Source organism: Ambystoma mexicanum, chromosome 7p (assembly GCF_040938575.1).
Source record: "Ambystoma mexicanum isolate Mex_15411 chromosome 7p, UKY_AmexF1_1, whole genome shotgun sequence".
Taxonomy (NCBI): domain Eukaryota; kingdom Metazoa; phylum Chordata; class Amphibia; order Caudata; family Ambystomatidae; genus Ambystoma; species Ambystoma mexicanum.
This window is the reverse complement of record NC_090939.1, coordinates 257,778,448-257,804,929: the sequence shown is the minus strand read 5'-3', so window position 1 is coordinate 257,804,929 and position 26,482 is coordinate 257,778,448. Positions and strand designations below refer to the sequence as shown.

The window sequence follows — 26,482 nt, the reverse complement described above, 5'->3', positions numbered from 1 at the left end:
GAGAAAATTAGAATGCGGAAACAGCACTTCGAAAGGGAGATTTTGCAATGGGTACCTTGCGTAATGTGTACATAGGAGCCACTTACTCATCCATTGTGCACATACCATCTGTGAAAGGTATTAGAACATGCATTTTATTTCATTGTTGTTTTACAATGCACCATATTAAAGCAGAGTTGTTTTAAAGTGACATGGGTGACAATTTTGTCACAAGTAACACTGACATGAACATGGAACACATATAATAAATGCTATGCTTGGTGCAAACAAACAGAGACATTGCTTGTACTATAAATCAACATGCAACCTATGTAATCATCCTGGTCATTTGGTCATTTGTGCATGAAAATAACTTATTTTTCCATTATGCACTTGTGGGCACCTTTGCACGGCCCCATTATCTTCTATTTATGAATATTTATAAAGTGTGAACTTTCACCTTGCCAGATATTGGAGCTTGTACATATTGAGTTCTTCTCATAAAGGCACTGAAACAAACCTTTTGTTTGTTGAGAATCATATTGTTTATATCAAGGTCTTCACCGGTTTACAGAATTTCACAGGTAAAATGTTGACCTCCTGCCTAAGTGCTACTGTAGTAGGGGGATACTATGGGGGCAGGGGGTGTAAATTGTTTTCAATGGTGGTTAGCATCTGCTGAAGTCAGATATGGCTAGTGGTCCAGCTCCTAGCATGCTACTGACCCAAGTTATACAAAGGTTGTAGACTGGGACTTTTCCAGCCAGTATCAGCCACAGATGTGTGGTTTCTACTGTTGATTACAGCAGCAGTAGTGTTGTCTTCACATGGCTCGCCAGGCCGGCCTAATCAGTAGCACCCACAGACAACTGTGACGAATCAATGGATGTTGTTCTTCACCCATAGGAGGGGACCCTTCGCATGGGGCTAGGGTGGTGCGGCCACCGTCCAAAAGTCCCCCTGGGGGTGGTACACCATGGGAGGATCACATGTGGAGGGAGACCCCTTTTGTGATGAGGGACAATATAGCAGGCAGAATCGGTATGCCCCTACCCCTTTCTAACCTCCCTAACCCTCTTACCCTGTGTAGGATGACTTAGTCCCACAGGCTCCAATCTATTTGTGCAAGATAGATTACTCTCCATCAATACCTTACACTGAGACAAGCAGGAGTAGGAACTAATAATGTGAATCCTATCTGACAACTGGGACGAGGAAGAACATTAGGAGCCCAGTGAATGATAACTGTGTTGGTACTGAGATGAAGAAGAGGCGCAGGGTGCTAAAAAGTACCCTGTGGAACCAACATGAACAGTCTAGTCAATGTGGACAATTTGTTAGTATGAATACTACAAAAAGGGAAGAAGGTCTCACTGCATTGACGAGCTCTCCCTGGAGGAACAATAAAGTGTAACAGTGCAGGTGGAGAGAGAAGTCGGACCAGGATGCTGCGAGAAGAGTAGCTCAACCCGGAAATCGTCAGGTGTTGAAGGACCGCTGGAGAGGGGAGGAAGAAGAAGCTCCTGGTGCTCTGGCAATGCAAGGAGCCCGGGAAACTGAACAGATGCTCTCCCTGTGGAGCCACCGGAGACCGAAGGGAAGCTTAGAACTGCGGTGAAACCAGTGTCCAGTGCTGCAGTGAAAGCATGGGGTGTCCAGTGGTACAGTGAAAGCACGGGGTGTCCAGAGCTACAGTGAAAGCACGGGGTGTCCAGAGCTACAGTGAAAGCACGGGGTGTCCAGAGCTACAGTGAAAGCACAGGGTGTCCAGAGCTACAGTGAAAGCACAGGGTGTCCAGTGCTAAATTGAAACCACGGGGTGTCCAGAGCTACAGTGAAAGCATGGGGTGTCCAGAGCTGCAGTGAAAGCACGGGGTGTCCAGTGCTATAGTGAAAACACGGGGTGTCCAGTGCCACAGTGAAAGCATGGGGTATCCACTGCTACAGTGAAAGCCTGGGGTGTTGAGAGCTACAGTGAAAGCATGGGGTGCCCAGAGCTACACTGAAAGCATGGGGTGTCCAGTGCTACAGTGAAAGCATAGGGTGTCCAGTGCTACAGTGAAAGCACGAGGTGTCCCGTGCTACAGTGAAAGTACGGGGTGTCGAGAGCTACATTGAAAGCATGGGATGCCCAGAGCTACAGTGAAAGCATGGGGTGTCCAGTGCTGCAGTGAAAGTATGGGGTGTCCAGTGCTACAGTGAAAGCACGGGGTGTCCAGAGCTACCGTGAAAGCACAGGGTGTCCAGAGCTACAGTGAAAGCATGGGGTGTCCAGTGGTACAGTGGAAGCATGGGGTGTCCAGAGCTACAGTGAAAGCACGGGGTGTCCAGTGCTATATTGAAAGCACGGGGTGTCCAGAGCTACAGTGAAAGCACGGGGTGTGGAGCTGCAGTGAAAGCACGGGGTGTCCAGTGCTACAGTGAAAGCACAGGGTGTCCAGTGCTACAGTGAAAGCATGGGGTGTCCAGAGCTACTGTGAAAGCATGGGGTGTCCAGAGCTACTGTGAAAGCATGGGGTGTCCACTGCTACAGTGAAAGCCTGGGGTGTCCAGAGCTACAGTGAAAGCACGGGGTGTCCAGTGCTACAGTGAAAGCACGGGGTGTCCAGAGCTACAGTGAAAGCATGGGGTGTCCAGAGCTACAGTGAAAGCACGGGGTGTCCCGTGCTACAGTAAAAGCACGGGGTGTCGAGAGCTACATTGAAAGCACAGGGTGCCCAGAGCTACAGTGAAAGCACAGGGTGTCCAGTGCTACAGTGAAAGCATGGGGTGTCCAGAGCTACTGTGAAAGCATGGGGTGTCCACTGCTACAGTGAAAGCACGGGGTGTCCAGAGCTACAGTGAAAGCACGGGGTGTCCAGTGCTACAGTGAAAGCACGGGGTGTCCAGAGCTACAGTGAAAGCATGGGGTGTCCAGAGCTACAGTGAAAGCCTGGCGTGTCCAGTGCTACAGTGAAAGCATGGGGTGTCGAGAGCTACAGTGAAAGCACGGGGTGTCCAGTGCCACAGTGAAAGCATGGGGTGTCCACTGCTACAGTGAAAGCCTGGCGTGTCCAGTGCTACAGTGAAAGCATGGGGTGTCCACTGCTACAGTGAAAACACGGGGTGTCCAGTGCCACAGTGAAAGCATGGGGTGTCCACTGCTACAGTGAAAGCCTGGGGTGTCCAGAGCTACAGTGAAAGTACGGGGTGTCCAGTGCTACAGTGAAAGCACGGGGTGTCCAGAGCTACAGTGAAAGCACGGGGTGTCCAGTGCTACAGTGAAAGCACAGGGTGTCCAGTGCTACAGTGAAAGCACCGGGTGTCCAGTGCTACAGTGAATGCACGGGTGTCCAGTGCTACAGTGAAAGCACGGGGTGTCCAGAGCTACAGTGAAAGCATGGGGTGTCCAGTGCTACAGTGAAAGCCTGGGGTGTCCAGAGCTACAGTAAAAGCATCAGGTTTCCAGAGCTACAGTGAAAGCATGGGGTGCCCAGAGCTACAGTGAAAGCATGGGTGCCCAGTGCTACAGTGAAAGAATGGGGTGCCTAGTGCTAAAGTGAAAGCATGGGGTGTTCAGTGCTACAGTGAACACTTACATTGGGTGCCTTAGGGCAGAAGGTGAGAGCAGGGAGGGGTGTAGGTTTGAAGGGAGCAGGAGAGGGGATGAAACACATCCAGTGGAGGGGGCCCTGGATGACAGAGCGATACAAGGAACGAGTTGGGAGCAGTCCGGGAGGGAACAATGAAAGGGGAATGTGGGCTGCTCCGGGTTGCCTCCAGATTACAGAAAAATGTGCAGAGAAGCAAAACAAGGAAGGAGGTGGCGGTAACAGTCCGGAAGAGTAACAAATGAAGATGGAGTCAGGGGATCTGCGATGGGGACCACTGTATTAATAGAAAAATGCTAGAGGGCTTCAAGGGGCGTAAAGCAGGAAATCAGACCAAAGAAATGCAGTTCGAAGGTGTGGAGAAAGTTAGAATGCGGAAACAGCACTTCGAAAGGGAGATTTTGCAATGGGTACCTTGCGTAATGTGTACATAGGAGCCACTTACTCATCCATTGTGCACATACCATCTGTGAAAGGTATTAGAACATGCATTTTATTTCATTGTTGTTTTACAATGCACCATATTAAAGCAGAGTTGTTTTAAAGTGACATGGGTGACAATTTTGTCACAAGTAACACTGACATGAATATGGAACACATATAATAAATGCTATGCTTGGTGCAAACAAACAGAGACATTGCTTGTACTATAAATCAACATGCAACCTATGTAATCATCCTGGTCATTTGGTCATTTGTGCATGAAAATAACTTCTTTTTCCATTATGCACTTGTGGGCACCTTTGCACGGCCCCATTATCTTCTATTTATGAATATTTATAAAGTGTGAACTTTCACCTTGCCAGATATTGGAGCTTGTACATATTGAGTTCTTCTCATAAAGGCACTGAAACAAACCTTTTGTTTGTTGAGAACCATATTGTTTATAACAAGGTCTTCACCGGTTTACAGAATTTCACAGGTAAAATGTTGACCTCCTGCCTAAGTGCTACTGTAGTAGGGGGATACTATGGGGGCAGGTGGTGTAAATTGTTTTCAATGGTGGTTAGCATCTGCTGAAGTCAGATATGGCTAGTGGTCCAGCTCCTAGCATGCTACTGACCCAAGTTATACAAAGGTTGTAGACTGGGACTTTTCCAGCCAGTATCAGCCACAGATGTGTGGTTTCTACTGTTGATTACAGCAGCAGTAGTGTTGTCTTCACATGGCTCGCCAGGCCGGCCTAATCAGTAGCACCCACAGACAACTGTGACGTATCAATGGATGTTGTTCTTCACCCATAGGAGGGGACCCTTCGCATGGGGCTAGGGTGGTGCGGCCACCGTCCAAAAGTCCCCCTGGGGGTGGTACACCATGGGAGGATCACATGTGGAGGGAGACCCCTTTTGTGATGAGGGACAATATAGCAGGCAGAATCGGTATGCCCCTACCCCTTTCTAACCTCCCTCACCCTCTTACCCTGTGTAGGATGACTTAGTCCCACAGGCTCCAATCTATTTGTGCAAGATAGATTACTCTCCATCAATACCTTACACTGAGACAAGCAGGAGTAGGAACTAACAATGTGAATCCTATCTGACAACTGGGACGAGGAAGAACATTAGGAGCCCAGTGAATGATAACTGTGTTGGTACTGAGATGAAGAAGAGGCGCAGGGTGCTAAAAAGAACCCTGTGGAACCAACATGAACAGTCTAGTCAATGTGGACAATTTGTTAGTATGAATACTACAAAAAGGGAAGAAGGTCTCACTGCATTGACGAGCTCTCTCTGGAGGAACAATAAAGTGTAACAGTGCAGGTGGAGAGAGAAGTCGGACCAGGATGCTGCGAGAAGAGTAGCTCAACACGGAAATCGTCAGGTGTTGAAGGACCGCTGGAGAGGGGAGGAAGAAGAAGCTCCTGGTGCTCTGGCAATGCAAGGAGCCCGGGAAACTGAACAGATGCTCTCCCTGTGGAGCCACCGGAGACCGAAGGGAAGCTTAGAACTGCGGTGAAACCACTTGGCTGAGCGCCAGCACCCCGAAAAAAACCCAGGACCACTGCAGACCAAAGAAAAAGGTGCACAGGTGGCAGGGGAGGTGCAGAGAGAACAAACCAGTGGGGTAGAAGTTGTCAGACACAAGAGAGCTCATAGCAGAACAATGTTTACAGATTGGGAGTGCTTCAGCAGTACTCCTCGTAGTCAAGGAACTTGGCAGGAGAGTATACCAGGTAGACTGTGAACCAAAGTAGAATATCCGAGTCTGGGACCCTCACCCATAAAGCCAATCAAAGGCATCAGCAGTACTCATCATAGTCCCAGTACCTGGCAGGAGAGTATACCAGGTAGACTGGGCAGAGAAGCAGAATATGCAAGTCTGCAACCTGCACCCATAAATCCAAGTCAAGGCCTCAGCAGTGCTCCTCATAGTCACATCACCTGGTAGGAAACAAGCCAGGGGAAAAATATAAATCCTAAGAAGTAAGAGAATCATCAGACCTCTTCTTCAACACAGCATCCAAAGAGGAAAGGAGCGAAACTTGTCGAGAGGGGTCGGAGAGCCTCACATCACGAAGTAGAGGAAACAGGGAAGTGACTCATCCCCTCTGGTATTGTTGTTCATAAAGAGGCAGAGGACCCAGAAGGAGGGAGTCATCCACTTTGGCATTTGTGGACACTGAGAAGAGTTCAGTGGAAGGGATTCAACCCATCTGGTATTGTTGTACATAAAGAGGGAAAGAAACCAGGGGAGGGAGTCATCCTATTTAGGATGTTTGGATACTGAGAAGAAACCCGGGGGGGCATCCCCTCTGGCATTTGTGGACACTGGAATAAAACCAGAGGAAGGGAAATACTCTCCCTGGTAAATTTGTGGAGCACTTTCAAAAACCTCTGTCCAGAAGGAGGGAGTCATCCTTCTGGGCCCGCAAGAGATATTATTCTTAGTTGTGATGAGTGTTAGGGCGAGACGTAAGGTTTGACACAACCGTGGACACTTATGATTTTGGACATTCTGACAGACTCCTTAGCTTATTGTTTCAGGTAGGGAAACCCCTCTTTAGGGAGAGATCATTTTCTTGCTGTTCCTTTTCATGAAAATAAAAGTGTATAGCAATCACTATGCCACCTTTGTGTCACTCTCATACCTCTACGCCCTTTCACACCCCAGATGGCAGTTTACTATTTCTATGGCAATTGTAGACCCACATGACACAGGTAGTGCGAGGGCCCCTGTGTTTGGTTCTCGCTACTGATTATAACAGCAGTAGCATGGTCTTTACAGCAGCTGTGTATTTACAGCCTTTAGTCGCACCTTAACCACCTTCTCCCATGATCATTACACAGGCCAAACTCATGCAGTCACCCATTGTCAGAGAGCATGTTCAGCAGGTTGATACTCTCTCAGTCTCTCCCAGCTCTCAGTCGCCTCCCCTTAGGCCTTCAGAACAAATACAATCTTGTGCCTGGCTGCCAGGGCAGGTTGATAGGCTACCTTTCAAGTGTTCCCTGGACACAGCCAGCTCTGCCATTGTCGCCTGATCCCTGTAGAACCTCCTCCTTCTTATCTTCAAACTATATGGCCTAGAGGAAGTAGCACTAGACTGCTATGAAACATTTTAGGGTGCATTGAGCTACATGTTGGCAACCAATGCCCACCCCATTATATCCCTCCTTAATCAATGCAGCCAGGGCATTAGATGGTTAATAGAAGCCAAGTTGTGGGCACCTTCTGGCCACAGCCCTGCATGCCCCCAGGGACTAGGACAATGCTACCTCTCCCTTGGTTAAACATGAAAAGTAAATGGTGAAACCATGTCTTTTGATTAGTGACACAGGCATAATCCTCTACAAGACTCAGGATATATTTTGGTGTGGCAAAGAGAGGTCGAGCTGTTTTGAGGATCCATTTCCTCTATACACGCTGCTTCTCAGTGGAGCGTATCAGGCTTTTAATTAGTTAATTTAATTATGGTTTGCTAATTGGTGGGATTGTATGTTGCATTATGTGTGCATCAATCAAAGACATTTGTGTTTTGTACGACAGATATGTTGGGGTCAGGCACCATGACTGGAGACCTAAACAGAGACTGATTGTTTACACCCTGGGGGGGGGGAGTCTGTGTGTGTGTGATAGAGATGGTTCTCAGATGGGCACTCACCCTCCATAATCACTAGCAACAGGGGGTAACGATGGCAGATGAAAACTGAGAGTGGTCACATTATATACACAATGGGCTCTCCCTGGCCCTTTCTCAGCCACATGTAGGTGTCAAAGGTGAACAGAGAGACAGGCAGGTGGCTCAATGTTGGACTTCCAGGGACCAGGGCACATCCTCCTCTGTATCACAAGGACTTGCAGAACATGTTTGACTACTATGGAGCCCATGACCCACACAAGGGGTATTGTCCTGTGAGAGCGATGGTATGCTCAAATTGTGGTAAGCCTAACCACTTAGCAAACGTTTGCCTGGCACCTACACATCAAAATCAAACATGGACTTTGGTACCCACCCTGATGGCATGCATTTCTGAGTACTGCTATGCATCTTTCCATATGCATTGAAAACTGGGCAGATCATCCCCATACTAAAGAAGGCCACACTGGAACTGGGCAACCTTGCAAACTACTGCACCATCAGCCATCTACCCATCATTGGCAAGATCATTGAGAAGACTGTCATGCTCCAACCACACCAACACGACCTACTTCAATAATATCAGTCCAGCTTCGGGCCAAGATGCAGCACTGAGACCTCCACCATCCAGGTAATTGAGACACTGTTCATCAGGGACAATGGCGACCCATTTTTTCCTGGTCCTGCTTAATTTCTGTGCTGCATATGACACAGGCAACTACAAAGTGCTATTCAACGCATTGTCTTCCCACATGGGATTTGATGCCACTGTCCTTTGATGATTTGTCTCCTACCTCACCAACAGATATCAGCTCATCCAGAGGGGCCTGTGCTGATCCCAACAACAGCTAATGACCAGTGCAGTTCCACAAGGCTCCAGTCTTTGCCCTTTCATTTTTTTACCTCTACATGGACCCACTTGGGGATCCCTTGGGCAAATTCAACAGCATAATTCACCAGTATGCTTATGAGAGAACTAAGGCTGACATTCTAATGCCTTGTTGACATTTACTAATTGAAACACTGCTTCTCCACCATTCAAGCCCAGATGTACCTGAAACTCCACCCTACCAAAACATGTGCCTCGGGCTTGCCACCAAATGTCCCCAAGTTCAAAACTGGCTCACACAGATGGATCTCAATTAATTCTTCCACAACCTACCCTTGTGAAAAGTCCCTCAGCCTCACCATCTATCACAAAATCTTGTTCAAAGCACACATCGCCAAGAAGACACAAACAGCATGGTACCAGTTCTCACTCCTGCGCCAAATCAAACCCTTCATTCCCGCCTCTGATTCCAGATCTGTCATCCAGGCACTGGTGCTCTTCTACCTGGATTGTGACCCCTCTACAAGCAGCCTAGTATGCCACAGTATGCCTCATCAAAGGACTGATGAAATGCAACCACATTTCCCCCACTCCCAAGGTACTACACTGGTTGCCCCTCCAAGCTTGCATCAACTTCAAGACAGCCGGCATCACGTGCAAAGCTTTAATTTCCAAGACGTCATCATATTTGGCTGAAAAGATCATATCAGGAGGTCAACGCAACACCAGGAGCCAAGATATCACCCGACTGAAATCCAAGAAGGAGAAGACCAGAAAACAACCATTCTCCTGCTATGCTCCCATGCTCTGGAGAAGCCTTTCTGCTAACATCAGAATGGCTCACTCCCTCCTATAATGCTTTAGACCCTGCCCTGCCCTTCAAGGTGCATGTCATCGACAAATAAGGACTAAGGACAAGGATTATAAACCGATAAGGTGATCCTTCTTGGCCCCGTATTCCACTCCCTTTATTCTACAGCACTCTGTTTCTTCACAGCTTGGTTTGTGCTTTATAAATCACCTATATTGTTAGGGAGAATTCTCATTTATGTGCTAATTCCCTTCAACCTTAGAGACCCCCAGCTTGTTTGCTGGACTTAAGGACTTTTTTAAGCCTGGAGTAAGTTGAGCCCTTTTTCTTACTCACTTATGTGTTTTGATCTGATTTGGATTTATAATTGCGTTCTTTTTGGAGTCTGACGAACTCCACAGGCATCTACTTTTTGTATGGTGACACACAGCACCTTTAATCCTTTAGATTTCTCTTAAGGTTTAAATACCTTTTCTTGGGTGAACTACAGTTCCCAAGAATAGTGAAGTGAAATTGACTTTACTTACCCTTTGCTCTTTGTAGGTCCAGCGCACCACACACCACATGGGGAGTGCTGGGGATTACTTAGTAGCCCCTTTTCCTACTTACTCATGTAACATTTTTATGTTACCCTCACAACTTTAAATGGTTAGTGGCAGTGGTTAAATGTTCCTACCATAGTGCTTTTCTACCGCAGGCTGAATCTTCAGCTGCAGTGTAGCACCCATGGGTGACCATTTTGTCAAAATGGCCCCAATCTTCTTTTTGAGGTCTTTCTTGGGTTTTACTCTGTGCGCCAAACCAGGTTTAAACCCTTTGTTTGTTTTGCCTTTGGCGGGCTTCATTGCTGAAACCCGTCTGTGTCTGGAAGGGCAGGAAGTCAGGGAGGTGCCAGAAATTCCCCTGTCCTTTATCTCTTTGGTTACCTGAATGCACCCAGTCCTGATGGGCGGGCTGGCTGTGCTTGCAGGACAACCACCCTGCTGTGTGAGTGACAGCTAGGCTGTGCATGAGTGGGAGAATCCTGCATAAAAGGCAAGGCTTCTTGGAATGAAGACAGAGTCCACCACTGGAAGAAACATCCGATGAAGGAATCATGAAGAGAAGCTTGCTGCATCCTCCTGGAACGTTGAACTGCCCGGTGAAGCCCTGCTGGCAAGCTATATAAATAAATAAAATACAAATACAAATGCTGCTGTGCTAAAACTCCTTTTCCTAATCGACAAGAGAAGCGCCCGAAGGGAGGACTTGGGTTAGTGGGACCAACTAACCCAGAGACGAACTTTGCTGGAAGACCTTCCCCAACTGGCTGTACTTCTTTGCTGTTGCTGGAACCGAGTGCCAGGGGCTGAGAAATCCATAGTCGAGTGCAACATCTGTAAGCCCATAAGCTCATAAGTCCATAAGCTCCAGGAGTCTCCTGAGACCCTCCCGAAGCAGGACAACCCAAGCACCAGTCACCTCACCAGAGTGCTGAACTCGAGGAGTGAAGGAAGCCCAACCGGTGTCCAGGAACCGCTGTGGTGCTATTGACTGAACGCTGAAATTCCGAAGTGCCACTGATCTGAAAAGAACCAGTAGCGGCCACAACCTCCAAACTGCTGTGCAGGAGTCCTCCAGACAGCCTCCCTTTAGTCCCCATGACTGAGGCCCAGTAACACAGAATCTGCAAGACTGCAACCAGAACAGAAGCCAGCTGGATCCTCTTCTTCTAACCTAGGGGTACTTGCCTCTTTGTCTGTAGCTTGCTTTTCTCAGTTGATACTTGCAGTAGCTGCTTTCTAGAGTTGGTGCTAACTCTAACTTTCACAAGTGTAACAGCTTGTGGCCCAACAGTGATTTTCTACAACAAACTCGCTAACTTTGTGCAAGACTTTTTTGCTATCTAAGAAGTGTCTCAGCTCCATAGACTTCGTTCCAAATTGACTTTGGCTGTCCTGGCTCCTTGCAGACTCCTCTAACTCATTGGATTTGATTCTTACTGTCCCTCATAGGTGATGAATTGCTTTTTAACGAATATTGCTGGGAAAGGTTTTTATCTAGACTTCATTGGGAGATTTAAAAGTGCTCACATGCACTGAGAACCTGTTAACCTTTTTCCTTGTATTAACCTTGTCTTTTTGCCAACCTCAGAATTTTACCAAGTCCAAAAGTGATATGTACATACCAATACTATCCTAGTTTGTGAAGTCACCTCAGGGTGTAAGAAGTGTGTATGAAGCATCGCTAAAGAGTATCTACTTGCTTTGACTTCATTCTGAGAATGTATTTTGAAGTGTATTTTTATTGTTGCACATTGCCCTTTTTAAAGAATGCTTATTTACAACTGACCGTTAAATAAATAATATTTAACTAGAAAACCTTGAATGTAAGTGTTATTTGAATACTTGTATTTGTGGATTTCGATGCTACAGCTCACATTTACCCCTCTTGAGATAAGTCTGGCTGCTCAGTCAAACTACCAACCGGTGTAGTACAGACCTATACCAATAGGTGGGTTACCTAATACCAAGAGCACAGGGCTGGTGTAGTCTCCCCCAGGGTTACTGCATCAATTCTTGCCTAACATATATACATCCATGCATAGGTCTTCCCAATATCAGGAAGTGGAATTTGTGACTTCATTGTCAGTGACTGCTGTCATTGCCCAGTTTCAAAAAAGTCTAGCCTCATGATTTACCAGACTCAAACAGGTCAGGCAATGGCCATCTCTTCCAAGGATGCAAGGTCCATGACTTGCCCGTTCAGCTAGGTAATCACATGCAAATACCCCTGCTGACCACAGGTGAATGGGGGCATGGAATGGTTCAGGTGAACCCTTAACAACAATAATGCCTGACATGTACCTTTTCCTACAGGAATACAGCACCTCACTGCAGTCATCTGTAGGTCTTCTGATGGGTTGTGTGCTGTGATTCAGAATACCAGCTCATCCCTCAAGATAGGCCCCATTCATCGCTGATAATGACACTCAGTTCAAAGAGAGGCTGTGAAACACGTGGAAAATTAGCGGCCCCATGCAATTGGACCAACAATTGCTCTAGGCAATTAAATTCTGGTATGTACGAGGAAGAGGAACAAGAAAATGCGTTTGCCATTTGAATCAAACCCCTCAACCATCATTGCTGTAAATGGAACGATGATCATGGCAAAACAGGGAAGAAATGGACAATATATGTTATGTTAGCTAACAAAGCTTATATACTGCACCAAATCACCACTATATTAGTCTTTGTACCCCTAGGTTTATTTAGAATTGATAGTATTTTGCTTCCACCCAGGGTGTCCGGATCTTAGCCCATGGGAGGAAGAAAAGAAATGGGAAAGATAAAATGGGAAAGAGGCGGTAGGTGCCACAGATAGAGAGAGGGGTGGATGTAGCAGCGGGGAAGTGTGTTGTGTGGTAGGTTGCGCGTGTGTAGGCCCTATTCAGTGGACCATTTGTTATATTAAATGTGCTTGTAATGAATTGCATTATATTTCTGAGACAGATTTGAAAAGCAAAAGGAAATGATTAAGCTATAATTGTTTGGCTGCATGGTGGCAGACACTTGAAGTATGGTGTCTTAATTTCCTGGGCTTACTTTTAGGTTTAACCCCAAGAAGAACCCTTAAATAGTAATTCTGCGACTGCTAAGCCAGGTGGCTAAGAGCGGCCAATCAAGAATGCACTGTGTGAAAAGGTGAATGCCTGTGGATAACAATAAGGGTAGGGGGCATAGCAGCATCTGATTGTCTAATACAATACATTGACAGCCTGGCACCCTTACAATGAAATGTTCTTATTGGTTCAGAGTTCATAGTCAGATAAAAATTCACTGCATTTCACAAGTGTGAGGCTAGGGAGGGGAGCCCGCTCAGCAAGATCTGCTCATCAAGAGGGGTATGGGCCAGTGGGGCCTCACTGGGCGTGACTCTCCTCAATGGGACAGGACTCCCATTCCCACAATGAACTTCCTCTGCAAGCAAAACTATCTGCATACATGGGAATACCTATAAACACCAATAACATGGTTTCCCTTCCATTGGCTTCAGGTAATGCTAGACAGAGTACAACACCTGAAGAGAAATGTAGCGTGGTTTGGAATGCTAACCAGCCTGTAAAAGGAACAAGCGAATCATGGAGGTGGAGAGAGGAGCAGACGCATGGTAAGACCTCTGACGTACACACGCATTGCAGAGGTGGAACAGGATTGAGTCACAGAGCCAGCTGTCATCTCAGAGAAGGAGAAAGCCGGAGCAGGAGTCCGGAGGCTCTCTGTAGCACACAGCGGAGCTACCGCTTTACAGACGGGGGTCCAAGAGAAAAGACCCGAGTGGTGGCGTGACCAAGAAAGCACTTTGGTAGGTCGGGGGCACGGCTAACTACACCGAGACCCATACAAGCTGGAGGAACAAATCCTCCCATCTGCAAAGTTGTGCCGACCACCTCGACTTAAAGGAATGAGCATGACGAGCCTGGGAGAGAAGCAAGAATCGGAGACGAAAAGCAGCCAAAGTGGATACGTCCCATCACAGAGCATGGTGAATCAACCCACGCTAACTGAAGGTACTCTTGTGATTCTAATAAGGGGGATGCCATGGGGACTGTATGACGTTTACCAAAGGAATATCAAGATTGAGACTGAAAGCCTAAGAGAACGGGAAGTCCTCTATTGCAAGACTCCAAGAGTGTCATACTCTGATTAAATACTTTGATAAAGATGTTGAGTTAAGCCTAAGCAGAAGTGATAAAACTCATAGACACTTGAAACAATAGCCAGAGGGGAGGCCCCAGTAGGTGGGTTATCAAACACAGGAAAACAGAGTAAGATACTCCAACAGAGAGGAAGAGAGAACCACAGAACTAAAAGGATTCAAGTTTCTAAGAAAGAAAGGAAAAGCTTACTGTCATAAGGAGTGCATGAGAGAGACTAGAGGGTCTCAAGAACTCCTGCAGACCAAAAGTTTAAACATATATCAAGAACTAAAACAACTCATCAGTGAGGGGTACTGCACCCAGATAAATAAGTAATGCAGACTTTATACTATTTTTGGGAACTGTTGTACCTTGGAAACCCTGAAACAAAGAGCCGGCTAAAGGGAAGCAACCTCATTTAGTTATTAGTTCTAAGTGATAGGGCCAGATAGGATTAGATTCATGGACGGAGGACGTTTGGTTTTTGGACTTCTGATGATTGACGAGCACGATTAGTTTGTTTGGTAAGGTAGGGAATAAACTCGCAGTCATAGGGAAAGATAGACATATTATTTTGGTCAAGTAAAGAATATGGAAATGTCCAACTCACGTCCGACTCCTTCTTCTGGTTCGCCACACAAGTTTACCTAAGATGCACAACTACAGATGGGGATACTGGACTGTGCAGAGAGAAGACAAAAAGAAAAATCAATTCAGGTAGCCAGGACAGACTGCTCTGCATAAGCCTTTAAGCTCAATAAATCCACTGCTACGCTAATAGCTGGCACAGAGTGTGTGGAGAAATGTAAGGAGATATTCATAGACATATCAACAAACACACTATTAAAAACAGCTGATCGCCCCATTTGTAAGAGTTAAGTGAATTGCAGGCTACTTTATGAAAATGATTTAACTGGGTACCTAAGTGTGCTTAATTCTCCCAAGTTCTGAAAACTAGAATCGCACCCTAGTAGAGCCAGCCTCCAGCTGTAGGCCAATTCCAAACTTCCTGCCCATGTTGCAGCCCTTATGGTAATTACCAAGCCAGATAATCATTAACGAGCCAGCGAATTTGTAACCCTTTGGAAAAGGCATTTATAATAAATCCTCCCAATCAACGAGCCCTTTCAAGCTGCTTGGCTGGGGATAGCTCAGGTGCAACGCATTTGTCTTGTAAACAAGATAAAGCAGAACACCACAGGTTCGAATCCCAGTCCGCGCTTAGATACTGTTCGCCAGTGTTAAGTGCATTATAAAGGATTATTAAATTAATCTTGCAAACTGCACAATGATATGTTCAGATAGGGAGACACTTGATTCTTACATTTCGGGGGGATACCTCGGGGGCAACGCGTTTGTGTTGAAAGCAAGACAACACATGTTTGAAACCTGGGCTCCACTTAGAAACTGGTCCCCGGTATTAAGCGCTTTATAAAAGAACAATGCAATAATTAATATAATTAATCTTGCATGCAAATAAATATGCTGTGCCAATGAATGAAATATGTGTCATATATAACATGTGTGTGTTAAAGGGCAGATTCTGATCAATTTCTTCTCCTCCTGTGAAAAAATATACATGCTAAATCCTTCGAGGGTGAAAGGGACATGCACCCCAGACTAAAGCACAGAGGTGGGAATGAGCTAGGACATGCTTTGGAAAAGGGCCATTAAGCAAGCATAATCTAGTTGGGAGGGGGGAGTATGAAAGGTGGCATTGAAAAAGGAGGAAGACCTGCTCCCCCGGCTAAGGCGCCAGAGTGGGGGGATTGAATCATCTCAGAAATAACCAGAATGGGAGCCTTCGAATTGTATGGTGAGAAAGTGCAGGATACCAAAGGAGTACAGAACGTAGCGGGTGCTAACAGCCACCCATAGTGTTCGCACTGCACACTATTACCTGCTAATTGAAAGAGAAACAGTGCAAGCACCAGTCCCCCAAATGGGCAGCCACAAAGCAGTAAAGCCACAGAAGAACAATGTTAACTGAGTCACAACAGAGTGAAATGCTTGGGGGGTGGAGGGGGCGAATTACGCATGTGCAACTACAAAATCAGGAAGTAGGCGAAGGCTCCCAGATGTATGAGCCCCAGTGTATGTGAGATTACAGAAGGTTCGTCTCTACCATGGGCATAATTATAGGGGGGCGGGACAGACGTTTTTGCCCCCCCCCCAACTTCTTTGGCATGCCTTTCTGTCCCCCCCATCTTTTGGAGGGAGGGAAGGGGGGCTGCAATCATCAATAATGTAATTGGACAGCGCAAGCCCGTCTAGGGTGCTCAGCAAGGCTTGCGCTGTCTCATTACATAATGCAAAGATGCCTGGCAGTCGCGCTGCAACACATTCAGGGCTGGGATGCCCTGCGTGGCTCAGTCCCTCACCCTGGCTGGCCTGACTCAATGTCAGCAGCCAGGGTGCTGAACTGGGTGTTGCAAGGCCTGGCGTCTGGGTTGTCACGCTAGCAGCAGCACTTCCGGGGGTCAGCGGCACAGAGCATTGCTTTCTGGCTTCGTGTTCGTGTGACACACAGACAGGAACTGGGACGCTCATTCAGCTTCCTGGTTTCTGTCTGGAGGCGCGTGAGTGCGAAGACGTTAGGTCGGTGTAACGTGAGACGTGGCCTGGGCGGCATTTGAAAGCAGAGCAGAGGTAGTTTAATTTTTTTTTTTATTGTGTCTATGTATGTTTGTTGGGGAGCTCTGTCCAAGCCCTCTGAGGCAAAATACATGCAAACTTCCTAATTAGCATATGGATTGCACCAACAGAAGTGACTTCACAGAAAAGGACATTGCCAGGCGCATCATCAGTCTTTGATACTTGGAGGAACCATGGAAGTGACTTTAGAATAAGTTGCCATAAATAAGCCAAGTGACAAATAACTTTGTGGTGCAAAATACCTAAATTGCACTATTGTTATATGTTGAGCAACTCTATAGTCATTAGGCGTTTCCATTATAATAGCATGTTACATTAACATAAGCTTTGAAGTGAATCAGAATCACTTAAAGACCTGCAGATAAGGCACAATGTGATTAAATAATTTGTTCAGGAGCACACACTTGGTTAAATGGTGAAACTGGGATGTGGACAGTTTAAGCGACCGTGCACATCTTTCCAGGCTTAGTTGATATGGACATTTATTAAGGTTTTGCTTTACATTTCATGTGCTTATTATTTATATAATACATATAACATAATTATTTATAGCAATGCATTGGAAGCAAACCACATTACATAATAAACTAGCCTTTCATAGTAAACTAACCATACACTATATACTTTGTCATAGAAATATGCTGAGCAATGGCAGTATGGCTTAAATCATAATAGCATAATGTAGATTAATGTGGGCCTAATAAATCCCCCTTGGGCTTGAAAGCCATAGTCATTATTTCATAGAGCATGCAACATTATGCACCCTTCTCACTTCTGAGCACTCCCTCCCATTCACATTTCTAAAGGGACAAAAGTCCCTGCTAATAGTACCCCCGTCCCTCCCATCAGTGCCTAATCGCTCCCATTGTAATTCTCTGTTGATACAGAGCAACGTGAGGACCCTCTGCTGCCCGGAGCTCCTTGGGACATTGTCTTGGCAGCGGGACACCTCTACCATTCGGAACGGGTAAGGTGTCCTGCTGCCAGGACAATGAGCGTGCTGAGCAGGAATTGCTTAGCACACATTGCAAAACGGGGCAGGGGGGTCTGGGAAACTCTCTACCAGCACAAACACAGCCCATTGACTTGTTCTTGGGTGGATGGCCCCTGGGAGAGTCTCAACCAAGTCTTTAGCTCACTGTTCTTTTCACAGAGAAGAAATTTCCCCACATATCAATCTTTGTCATGCCCAGGGGCAGTACACCACCGAAATACTAGGCAATACTCCTCTGAACATGAGTACCACAGCAACCCCAAACACGTGTTTCAACCTTGTTGGGCATCATCAGTGAGGTGAAGCTGTGTCTTTCTAAGGGCAGTGAGCAAGGGGTCCACGTCTGGAGTCCCCTGGTAATTTAGGGTGAGACCCAAAGTTACTTGGTATGCAAAACAGGGGGGGGGTCTGGGAAACTCTCTACCAGCACGAATACAGCCCATTGACTTGTTCTTGGGTGGATGGCCCCTGGGAGAGTCTCAACCAAGTCTTTGGCTCACTGTTCTCTTCACAAAGAAGAAATGTCCCCACATATCAGTCTTTGTCCTGCCCAGGGGCAGTCCAGCACCGAAATGCTAGGCAATTCTCCTCTGAACAAGAGTACCACAGCAGCCCCATACACGTGTTTCAACCTTGTTGGGCATCATCAGTGAGGTGAAGCTGTGTCTCTCTAAGAGCAGTGAGCAAGGGGTCTACGTTTGGAGTCCCCTGGTAACTTAGGGTGAGACCCAAAGTTACTTGGTATGCAAAACAGGGGGGGGGGTCTGGGAAACTCTCTACCAGCCCGAACACAGCCCATTGACTTGTTCTTGGGTGGATGGCCCCTGGGAGAGTATGAAACACTTTTGGGCACCCTCTTTGAGGTGCCGAATGGGAGAGGTGTCCCAATGAGAAATGTCCTGGTCTGGCTCTTAAAAGGGCTAGGGGGGGCGCAGCTTGACCACCCCCTTGTGACTCTCCCACTCGGCACTCCATTGCTTGGAGCCATTTGAACACAGGAAAACCTACCTTAATTCTAATCATCCAGAATATTCTAGAAGGCAATTCTATCAGCATGTAGACTTATAAGGTGCTGTACAGAACCCAATTTTGGAGATATAAGGCATTTAAAAATCTATACCAAGTATACTTGGTCATCCACTGCACTTCATTAACCAATGGTTTCTGCCTTTGAATGAAAGGAAAAATCAGGCAAATTGCAGGCATTCCAGTGAATCTGGTCCTTCCGGCCATGGCTTTATAGTTCAGCTAGGTCAAGTCAACATAGCCCAATATTTCAGGTATCACAGGGTGATAAAGTCTGGTGTGCTCAATTGACGTTGCGCCACTGTTTCCATGTGTTATTGTAAATGTACATATAAATGTTGTGTGCATACAGTGTATGTCAGTGGAGGTGCTGGGTGCATCTGTGTGTGAGTGAGAGTGTGTGCAAGCATGTGCGTTGACTTTTGTGTCTGAATGAATGATAAATAATGCATTGTTTGTATGTTCTTGTGGAATTAAGTTTGTGAATGTTATGTTGTGTCACTGGGTGCATGGCAGGCTGGCTTAAGATGTGTGGGGGCCCAATTGAATTTTAAAGATACTCCACCAGTCTTATGAAAGTTATAACAGAGCGTCAGCAATGGACTCTTAGGGTTTAGTAGGTTAGTATTGACCCTCAGGGATTTAGGTTATTTGACCGACGTACAAAATCACGGCGGAATTAACCGTGGTCATTTTCGCTGCAAATACATTTTTACTTCGGTCCAAAAAAACAAACCCATGTCCCCTCAAACCGCCAGTACACCCATAAACCCCCCCACTTACCTATTCTCCATCCGCTGCCTCTCCTGTAACCTGCAGCGTCAGATCCATCCCTTTAACGCAGGTCAGATGTGATGTTGCAGCGTCCATTTTCTTCTTTTTTTTGTTGGGTTCCCTGTCACCAATGCTGAGGAAGCGTGGGACACCCCCGCAACCGCTGAAGATAAAAATACCCAACATGTGCTGAGGGGGCCACCCCTGCAACAACTGCTCTTCATGTTCAGTATCTTTGGCTTCAAACTAATGGTGGTAACTCAATTCGGTCAAATCTACCATTCAACCAATTTCTTTTTAAAAATGTGGCCGAAATGATTCCTCAAAGACACCATCCGCCCTCCCTTCACCCCACCCCTTTCCTTCAGTTTTCATGTCCCCCCCAACATTTTCAGCAAAGTTACTCCACTGGTCTCCATAGTTTCTGCCCCAGAGTAGGTAGAGGATGTCAGGGAGCAGAGGGAGGTGAGAGGTGAGCAAGATAGGGTATGGCAAGCATGGAAATGGGGGAGGTATAGAGAAACATATATGAGAGGAAATACAAGGCAGTATAATTTAGTACAATACAGAAGGTATACTCTGAAAGATAAAGTACGGTAGTCTCCAGAAAGCAAAAGGGCCTGCATACGCATAGAAAGGCACATATAGAAGAAAATTGGATTCTGTTGTTTCCACAAAGTAAATTACTTCGTTATAATTTACTTTGTGAGAATTACTTCGAATTGTATATGTATTTGTGAGGTAAAGGGTACAAGGAGGGTGGCGAGGGGTTTGCGTGGTGGTGGTAGTGAAGGGGAAGGGTGCATGGGAGGGCCCAAAAAAAGAAAACAATCAAAGTATTTTTTCGAAGTACTTTCAACAAAGTAAATTACATTGAAGTAATTTGGTTTGTTGAAACAACATGGAACCGCAGAAAACACAAAGCAGTATACATAGAATGTAGTACAACATGCAACCCTGCTCACAAATGAAAATAAAATGTCGATTTACCTGTCCTCTACCTCCAGATGCTGCATTAATCAGATGATAGAGGGAAAAGATGGGCTGGGAATGGCTAGGCCACAACAAAGGAAGACACATACATTAGATTAAATTAATTTCTGAAACAAGATGATCATTCCAAGAAGGATAGTCTGGTGCCGTCCTATGGTACTCTTTCAAAATACCACTATGATAAATGGGAAGTAGACAAATAGTATTTGTAAGAGTTCGAACCTGCTTTGTTTAAATCAAAAAATAAATTCGGGAACATAAAAATGTTCACAGATCTCCATGTTTGACAAAAATGTCTGCGATAAAAGGGTTGTATGCTTGAAGATTTAGGTAAATAATGCACACTTGGCTTGCCGCTCACCTAACATTACATTGTTTGTAACACTGGAGCATGTATATTGATTCGGACAACCTCAGGATTTGGATGAGAGGATGAAATGCCTGTGCGATCATTCACTCCCTCAGCTGTCTGGAGATAATGTTTAATTTCCCCTCTCAGAATTGTTCCTGTACTCATGGTAAGGATGACAGTGCACATCCTCAGTTCCCAAAGCACAAACATCCTAAGATTATTGTATATGTATGCAGGCTATTCTTCCCTGACACATGTGCAGACGTTTCTTTCTTCACTGATACAGAATAATGCGGGATAGTTCTTCGTAGCACTTCAATGATGGCCAATTCCTTTATGCTATGGCAGTTTGATGGACATTGATCAACAGACAGTGATCTGATCTCCTTTTCCTTTTAGTGGATTCTGCAGGTCTTGGGTAATTCATAGTGGTAAATAATTGTGATAGACAGTTTCCTTATTGCAATTGTTATCACCCTTAAAATTATTGCTCATTAATAAGATCATTTATGCAGGCATGTTATTTAACTCATGATGTAATTCATGGCTATATCAGCATTAGGATCCGTCAGGGGTTATTTATGTTTATATCAATTATGATAGCATCAAGTAGTCAGACAAATATTTAATGGCCAATAAAGCCCCCATCTCTACATTCCCTGCCAATTATAAATAAGGGAGAGTGCCCTTGTTTTTTAGCATATCCCATCAACTCCTAAGTGAGTATATGCTGTTAACTACACATTCATCAGTAAGTACAATCGACTGACAGAAACACTACACAACAAGAGTGTGGTCAACTGTCTCTGCCAGCCATTCCACACAAAATAAGTCACATGCATAAAAAAGTGCAGTTCCTAGCAGTCTCTTCATCCGAAACTGGACTGGCTTTAAACAATGGGATGGAAGCTTTCCATTCATAGGAGGGTTTAGAGACGGACACTGATTCTGGAGAGCTGCAACAGATTTTTGAAAAGACTGAATATGCCACATCAGAATAGGACCAGCCCTACTAAACTTGACAAAGACTAATGTTTGACAAAACTCCCTTTCAGGTAAAAAGGAGACTTGCTCCCTAATGGAAATGATAGCATACCACTCAGTGATAGATAGAGCCAGAAGGATAGTTCAGGGGCAAGGCACTCACCTAGGGAACAATATGATGCTGGGCAACAAGGGTTGCCTCCCCAGTCCGATGCTTAGAAGCTGGAGAAACCGGGCATTAAGTGCAATATAAATGACCAATAATCACAATAATAAAGATGTGCTATGTTTGGAAAGCCCTGGAGGTTTGCAAATCCCTGGGACTGTGAATAGTGTTCAGGAAAAGAGACCCTTGTCATTATTGTATGCATGTGATCATATATGCACCTATTTATTTTACTTTATTCAGCAAAGTACCTCAAAATGTGTAATTAACATAACAATATATATTATTTTTGCTATTCGCAGGTAACACTGGGAGTAATAGAAGCATGGCCGAATTCTTTGACTTAAAAACAACTGCATACAGTGACCCAATATTGATATCCAAAGTGAACAGTGTTGGAATTAAATTAGAGGTAACGAAGGCTTTTTTTCACCATCAGATAGTTTATGCTGTGGAATATGTTTGGGAAGGTATGCATGGTCATTTAAATCTCTTGAGCCTTAACACTTCTCATCAGTGTTATAAGACCTCCAATCCTACATGCACTTGGATTACAACAGTCTAAGAACTATACAGTAACAAAATGCAAATACAAAATAACTCACTTAAAGAGAAAGATTTGCAAGGGAATTTTTGGAAGATATGTTTTGTTGCACATTTAACAGTTACCTTGTTATCTATTAGCACCCAAGGTGGAGCATCTGGCCAATCAGAAAAATACAGAATCTGCCTACCCACATTCTCGCAGCCACCTGTGCATCTTCCCCTGGTGTCCACCATTTCCTGTTCTTATTTGGAGCCCATCCATTCTGCCTCCACCACCAGCCCTCATCATTGCTGCCGCAGAAGTAGGAAGGGGCCTACTCACTTTGCTATTTTCCATGGAAGCAATTTGTGTTCATATTTTTTTTAAGGGAAATTGGGCACATGTGGAAGTTGGATATTATGCATACATCTGTGCTGAAAACTTTTTAAGGCCAAGGCAAACTTATTAAGCCTGAACCGATGTAATCTATTTACTATTGCATTAAACACTGTTGAAACATGTGAGTTGCAAAAACGCATATTCAGGTGGGTCTGTAAATTAGTGACTTCACTGTTTTCAACAATTCAGCTTGATGTGCCAGTAAATTAGTGACTTTACTGTTTAGACAATTCAGCTAAGTGTGCCAAATTGCACTGTATTATCTAAACGGTAAAGCCACAAATGTATTAACCCAACTGAAATATCCAAGTCACAAGAACACAGATGACTCAATGTTCCCATGAGAACACCTTGTAGAAAATACTTCTTTTGAATACAACTCATGTATTAAGCATCTATTCATTGTGTTTCATTGAGATCAGTGAGAAGCGCTTACAATGGGGATACCAGCTTCAAAACAAACCTGGGTCCTGGTTTTCACACACAAGACACAAGAAGGGGCCTCATTACGAGTTTGGATGTAGCCATGGTGCTATTTCATCCTCTCATCCAAATCCTGATGTTGTCCAAATCAATATACACGCTCCAGTGTTACAAACAATGTAATGTTAGGTGAGCGGCAAGCCAAGTGTGCATTATTTACCTAAAGCTTCAAGCATACAACCCTTTTATCATAGACATGTTTGTCAAACATGAAGATCTGTGAACATTATTATGTTCCCACATTTATTTTTTGATTTAACCAAAACAGGCTCGAACTCTTACAAATGCTATTTGTCTCCTTCCCATTTATCATAGTGGTATTTTGAAAGAGTACAATAGGACGGCACCAGACTATCCTTCTTGGAATGATCATCTTGTTTCAGAAATGAATTTAATCTAATGTAGGTTTCTTCCTTTGTTGTGGCTTAGCCATTCCCAGCCCATCTTGTCCCTCTACCATCTGATCAATGCAGCATCTGGAGGTAGAGGGCAGGTAAGTGGACACTTCGTTTTCATTTTTGAGCAGTGTTGCATATTGTACTGCATTCTATGTATACTGCTTTGTGTTTTCTGCGGGCGGTTCCATGTCACTTCAACAAACCAAATTACTTCGATGTAATTTACTTTGTTGAAAGTACTTCGAAAACATACTTAAAGTTTTGTCTTTTTTTTTGGGGCCCCCCATGCATCCTTCCCTTCACTACCACTGCCACCTCAAACCCCTTGCCACTCCCTTTTACCCTTTACCTCACAAATACATATACAATTCGAAGCATTTTCGAAGTAATTTCCACTGCCTCCAAACCGGGCTCCATTACCGTGTTCCTGCAATGAGGACTTTCATTCCGACATAGGAGGACCCGGTAATTCCTCCTTGCAGGAACAATTCCCCATTCCCATTTGAGCCCCCATAGCGCTCAATGGGAATGGGAAGGGAGGTAATAACGGGCACATTACGACTGGCCCGTTATTACCTCCCTCTTCCCCTCGCGCGACCCAGAAAATACGTCTGGTTTTACCAGACATCTGATCTGGGTCCCGCAAAGGGAAACTCGTAATCAGCGCTCCCGTAATGAAGGGGGCTGGTCCCGTACCGGCCCCCTTCATTACAGGAGCGCCAGGGTTATAATGAGGCCCTAGGTATTTTATAGATAGTGGTTGATTGTTTTAATTTATTTCAAAATGATACCAATTTTGTCAACAGTACATTAACCAATGAATTTGCCATACATAGACAGTCTATATGAAGTAATTGAAAATAGAAAAGAATTAACCACATACTGTGATGTCAGATTTAATACAATGCAAAATCATTGATTTTATCTCTCAGAATAAAATATCCTTGCATAATGAACAGAACACATTTAAAGTTAGTAGGCATTTCCCATTATACAGATACAAAAACATATTTCTGAATTGCAGCGATTTTGTAAATTTAACTGTATGTAGAAAAAATTAGCCTCATTCCCAAATGTTAATCGTATGATGCAGACAGCCAATTGGATATGATTTTGGTGGGATGATAATTTAGATTAGCCTCCAACATCATCATGACATTTGCACAGAGATTTTGTCAAATCAATGGAAAGTCTATGGGAGATGAAGCTCTTGGCAGGGTCAAAATAAAAACTAGAGATTAAGACACTGGGCCTCATTACGACCTTGGCGGAGGTCCATGGCGCTATTGGCACCATGGACCATGGCGCTAAGTTGCCAACTCCGCCATGGTGGTTGGCGGACTTACCGCCCCATTCCGACCTTGGCGGGGCGGTAAGTCCCCAATCCCCATTTACCCTTCCCCATTCCCATTTTTGCCCCATAGGGCATAATGGGAGTGGGGAAGGCGTTAATTACGCCACCGTAAATTACGGTGGCGTAATTAACATCAAGGTCCCTTAGCGCCATGGATTTTAACACCTGCTAAAAGCAGGTGTTAAATCCGCCATGGCGCTAAGGGATCTCGTACTCAGGCGGTAAGGGTCGGCGATGTTTACGCTGGCGTAAACCCCTTACCGCCTGGGTCGTAATGAGGCCCACTGACACCTATAAATCGGATTGGATGACAAGGAAATAGGTGGGGTTTAAATAAACTTGGCTTCAGACTATAAAGCAAGCTCCAGAACAGAGCTGGAATAAATACTTCAAGGGTTCCTGGTGAGCAGATGCCAGGCAGGGGAGGGATAGGAGGCAGAGCTATACCACATAGCTGGGAGCTGGCATGACTGCAAAGGCTTGGGAAAAGGACCTATCATCTAGATACCACACGCTGTTCCTCCAATTCCTAGCATTCTGATCATTTTCTAATTTCTTCAATTCAATTTTAATTATATTGCTTCTCTGATATTTTTAGGCAGCAAATGAAATAGGATTATTTAACCGATATAGTGCTTTTATTTTCAATGGGTACCCCATTAAGAGACGTTTATCTTTTTGTTAGGTAGCCTTGCATCTTTGCTTTGTGCTGGTAGAACACTGGGTTTTTAAGTTTGGGCATAGCACATTAAGACCTTTGCTATATTTATTCTGTATATTTAATCAATCGCTGTAGATTGCATTAAGGATATTGCCATTGGAAGCAATGGGCTTTTGATATAATATTTAGCCCTTTCCATTTAATGGATTTCCTGGGGTTGGTATAACCTCATCTGTGTACTGCCACTCCTAACAGCACTAATGTGAGAATCATTTTAAGTTTTACTCTGCCATATCTTAGATGGTGTTACACATTGTTTATTGGCTGTAGTCTGCTTTAGAATGCTAGGAATTAATAGGAGAAGAGGTGAAGGCTGGTATGCATGCAACTATATTATAAGTAATGTTCGAGACCTCATATTGTTTGACTATACTACTTGTAATGTGTATAACCTGTCTCTACAAGATGATAAATATACATAAATGCTAAGCAAAGTGAAGATATTTTATTTTTTATTTATTTATATAGAATTTATACACAGATGAAGTGCTTCAAAGCACCTCAAGGCGGGAAGGTAACAAGGGAATACAGTAATCATTCTTAGGCCTTGAAGATTCCGAATGATTTAAACAGAAAAACTAACATACTAGACCTGACAACATTTCTCCTAGTAATATTCATTGTGTGTTTCAATGCATGAGCATAAGAAGGCAATATATTGCAAGTGTAAATGCTTGTTAGTGATAAAACTA

The 26,482-nt window shown here is 44.8% G+C and overlaps 1 protein-coding gene across 2 annotated transcripts in view; it reads left to right on the top strand.

Moving 5' to 3' along the window:
• Nucleotides 1–26,482, top strand: part of LOC138525980 (trifunctional purine biosynthetic protein adenosine-3-like) — a 615,458-nt gene that overhangs the window by 316,828 nt on the left and 272,148 nt on the right. Inside the window, exons 11-15 of one of the 2 annotated variants that reach the window (XM_069636273.1) lie at nucleotides 12,638–12,687; nucleotides 13,430–13,450; nucleotides 15,888–15,898; nucleotides 16,231–16,261; nucleotides 22,234–22,321. In XM_069636273.1, coding sequence (XP_069492374.1) covers nucleotides 12,638–12,687; nucleotides 13,430–13,450; nucleotides 15,888–15,898; nucleotides 16,231–16,261; nucleotides 22,234–22,321 — 201 coding nt within the window. The remainder of the gene's footprint in view (nucleotides 1–12,637; nucleotides 12,688–13,429; nucleotides 13,451–15,887; nucleotides 15,899–16,230; nucleotides 16,262–22,233; nucleotides 22,322–26,482) is intronic. The other variant, XM_069636272.1, reaches the window with a different exon arrangement.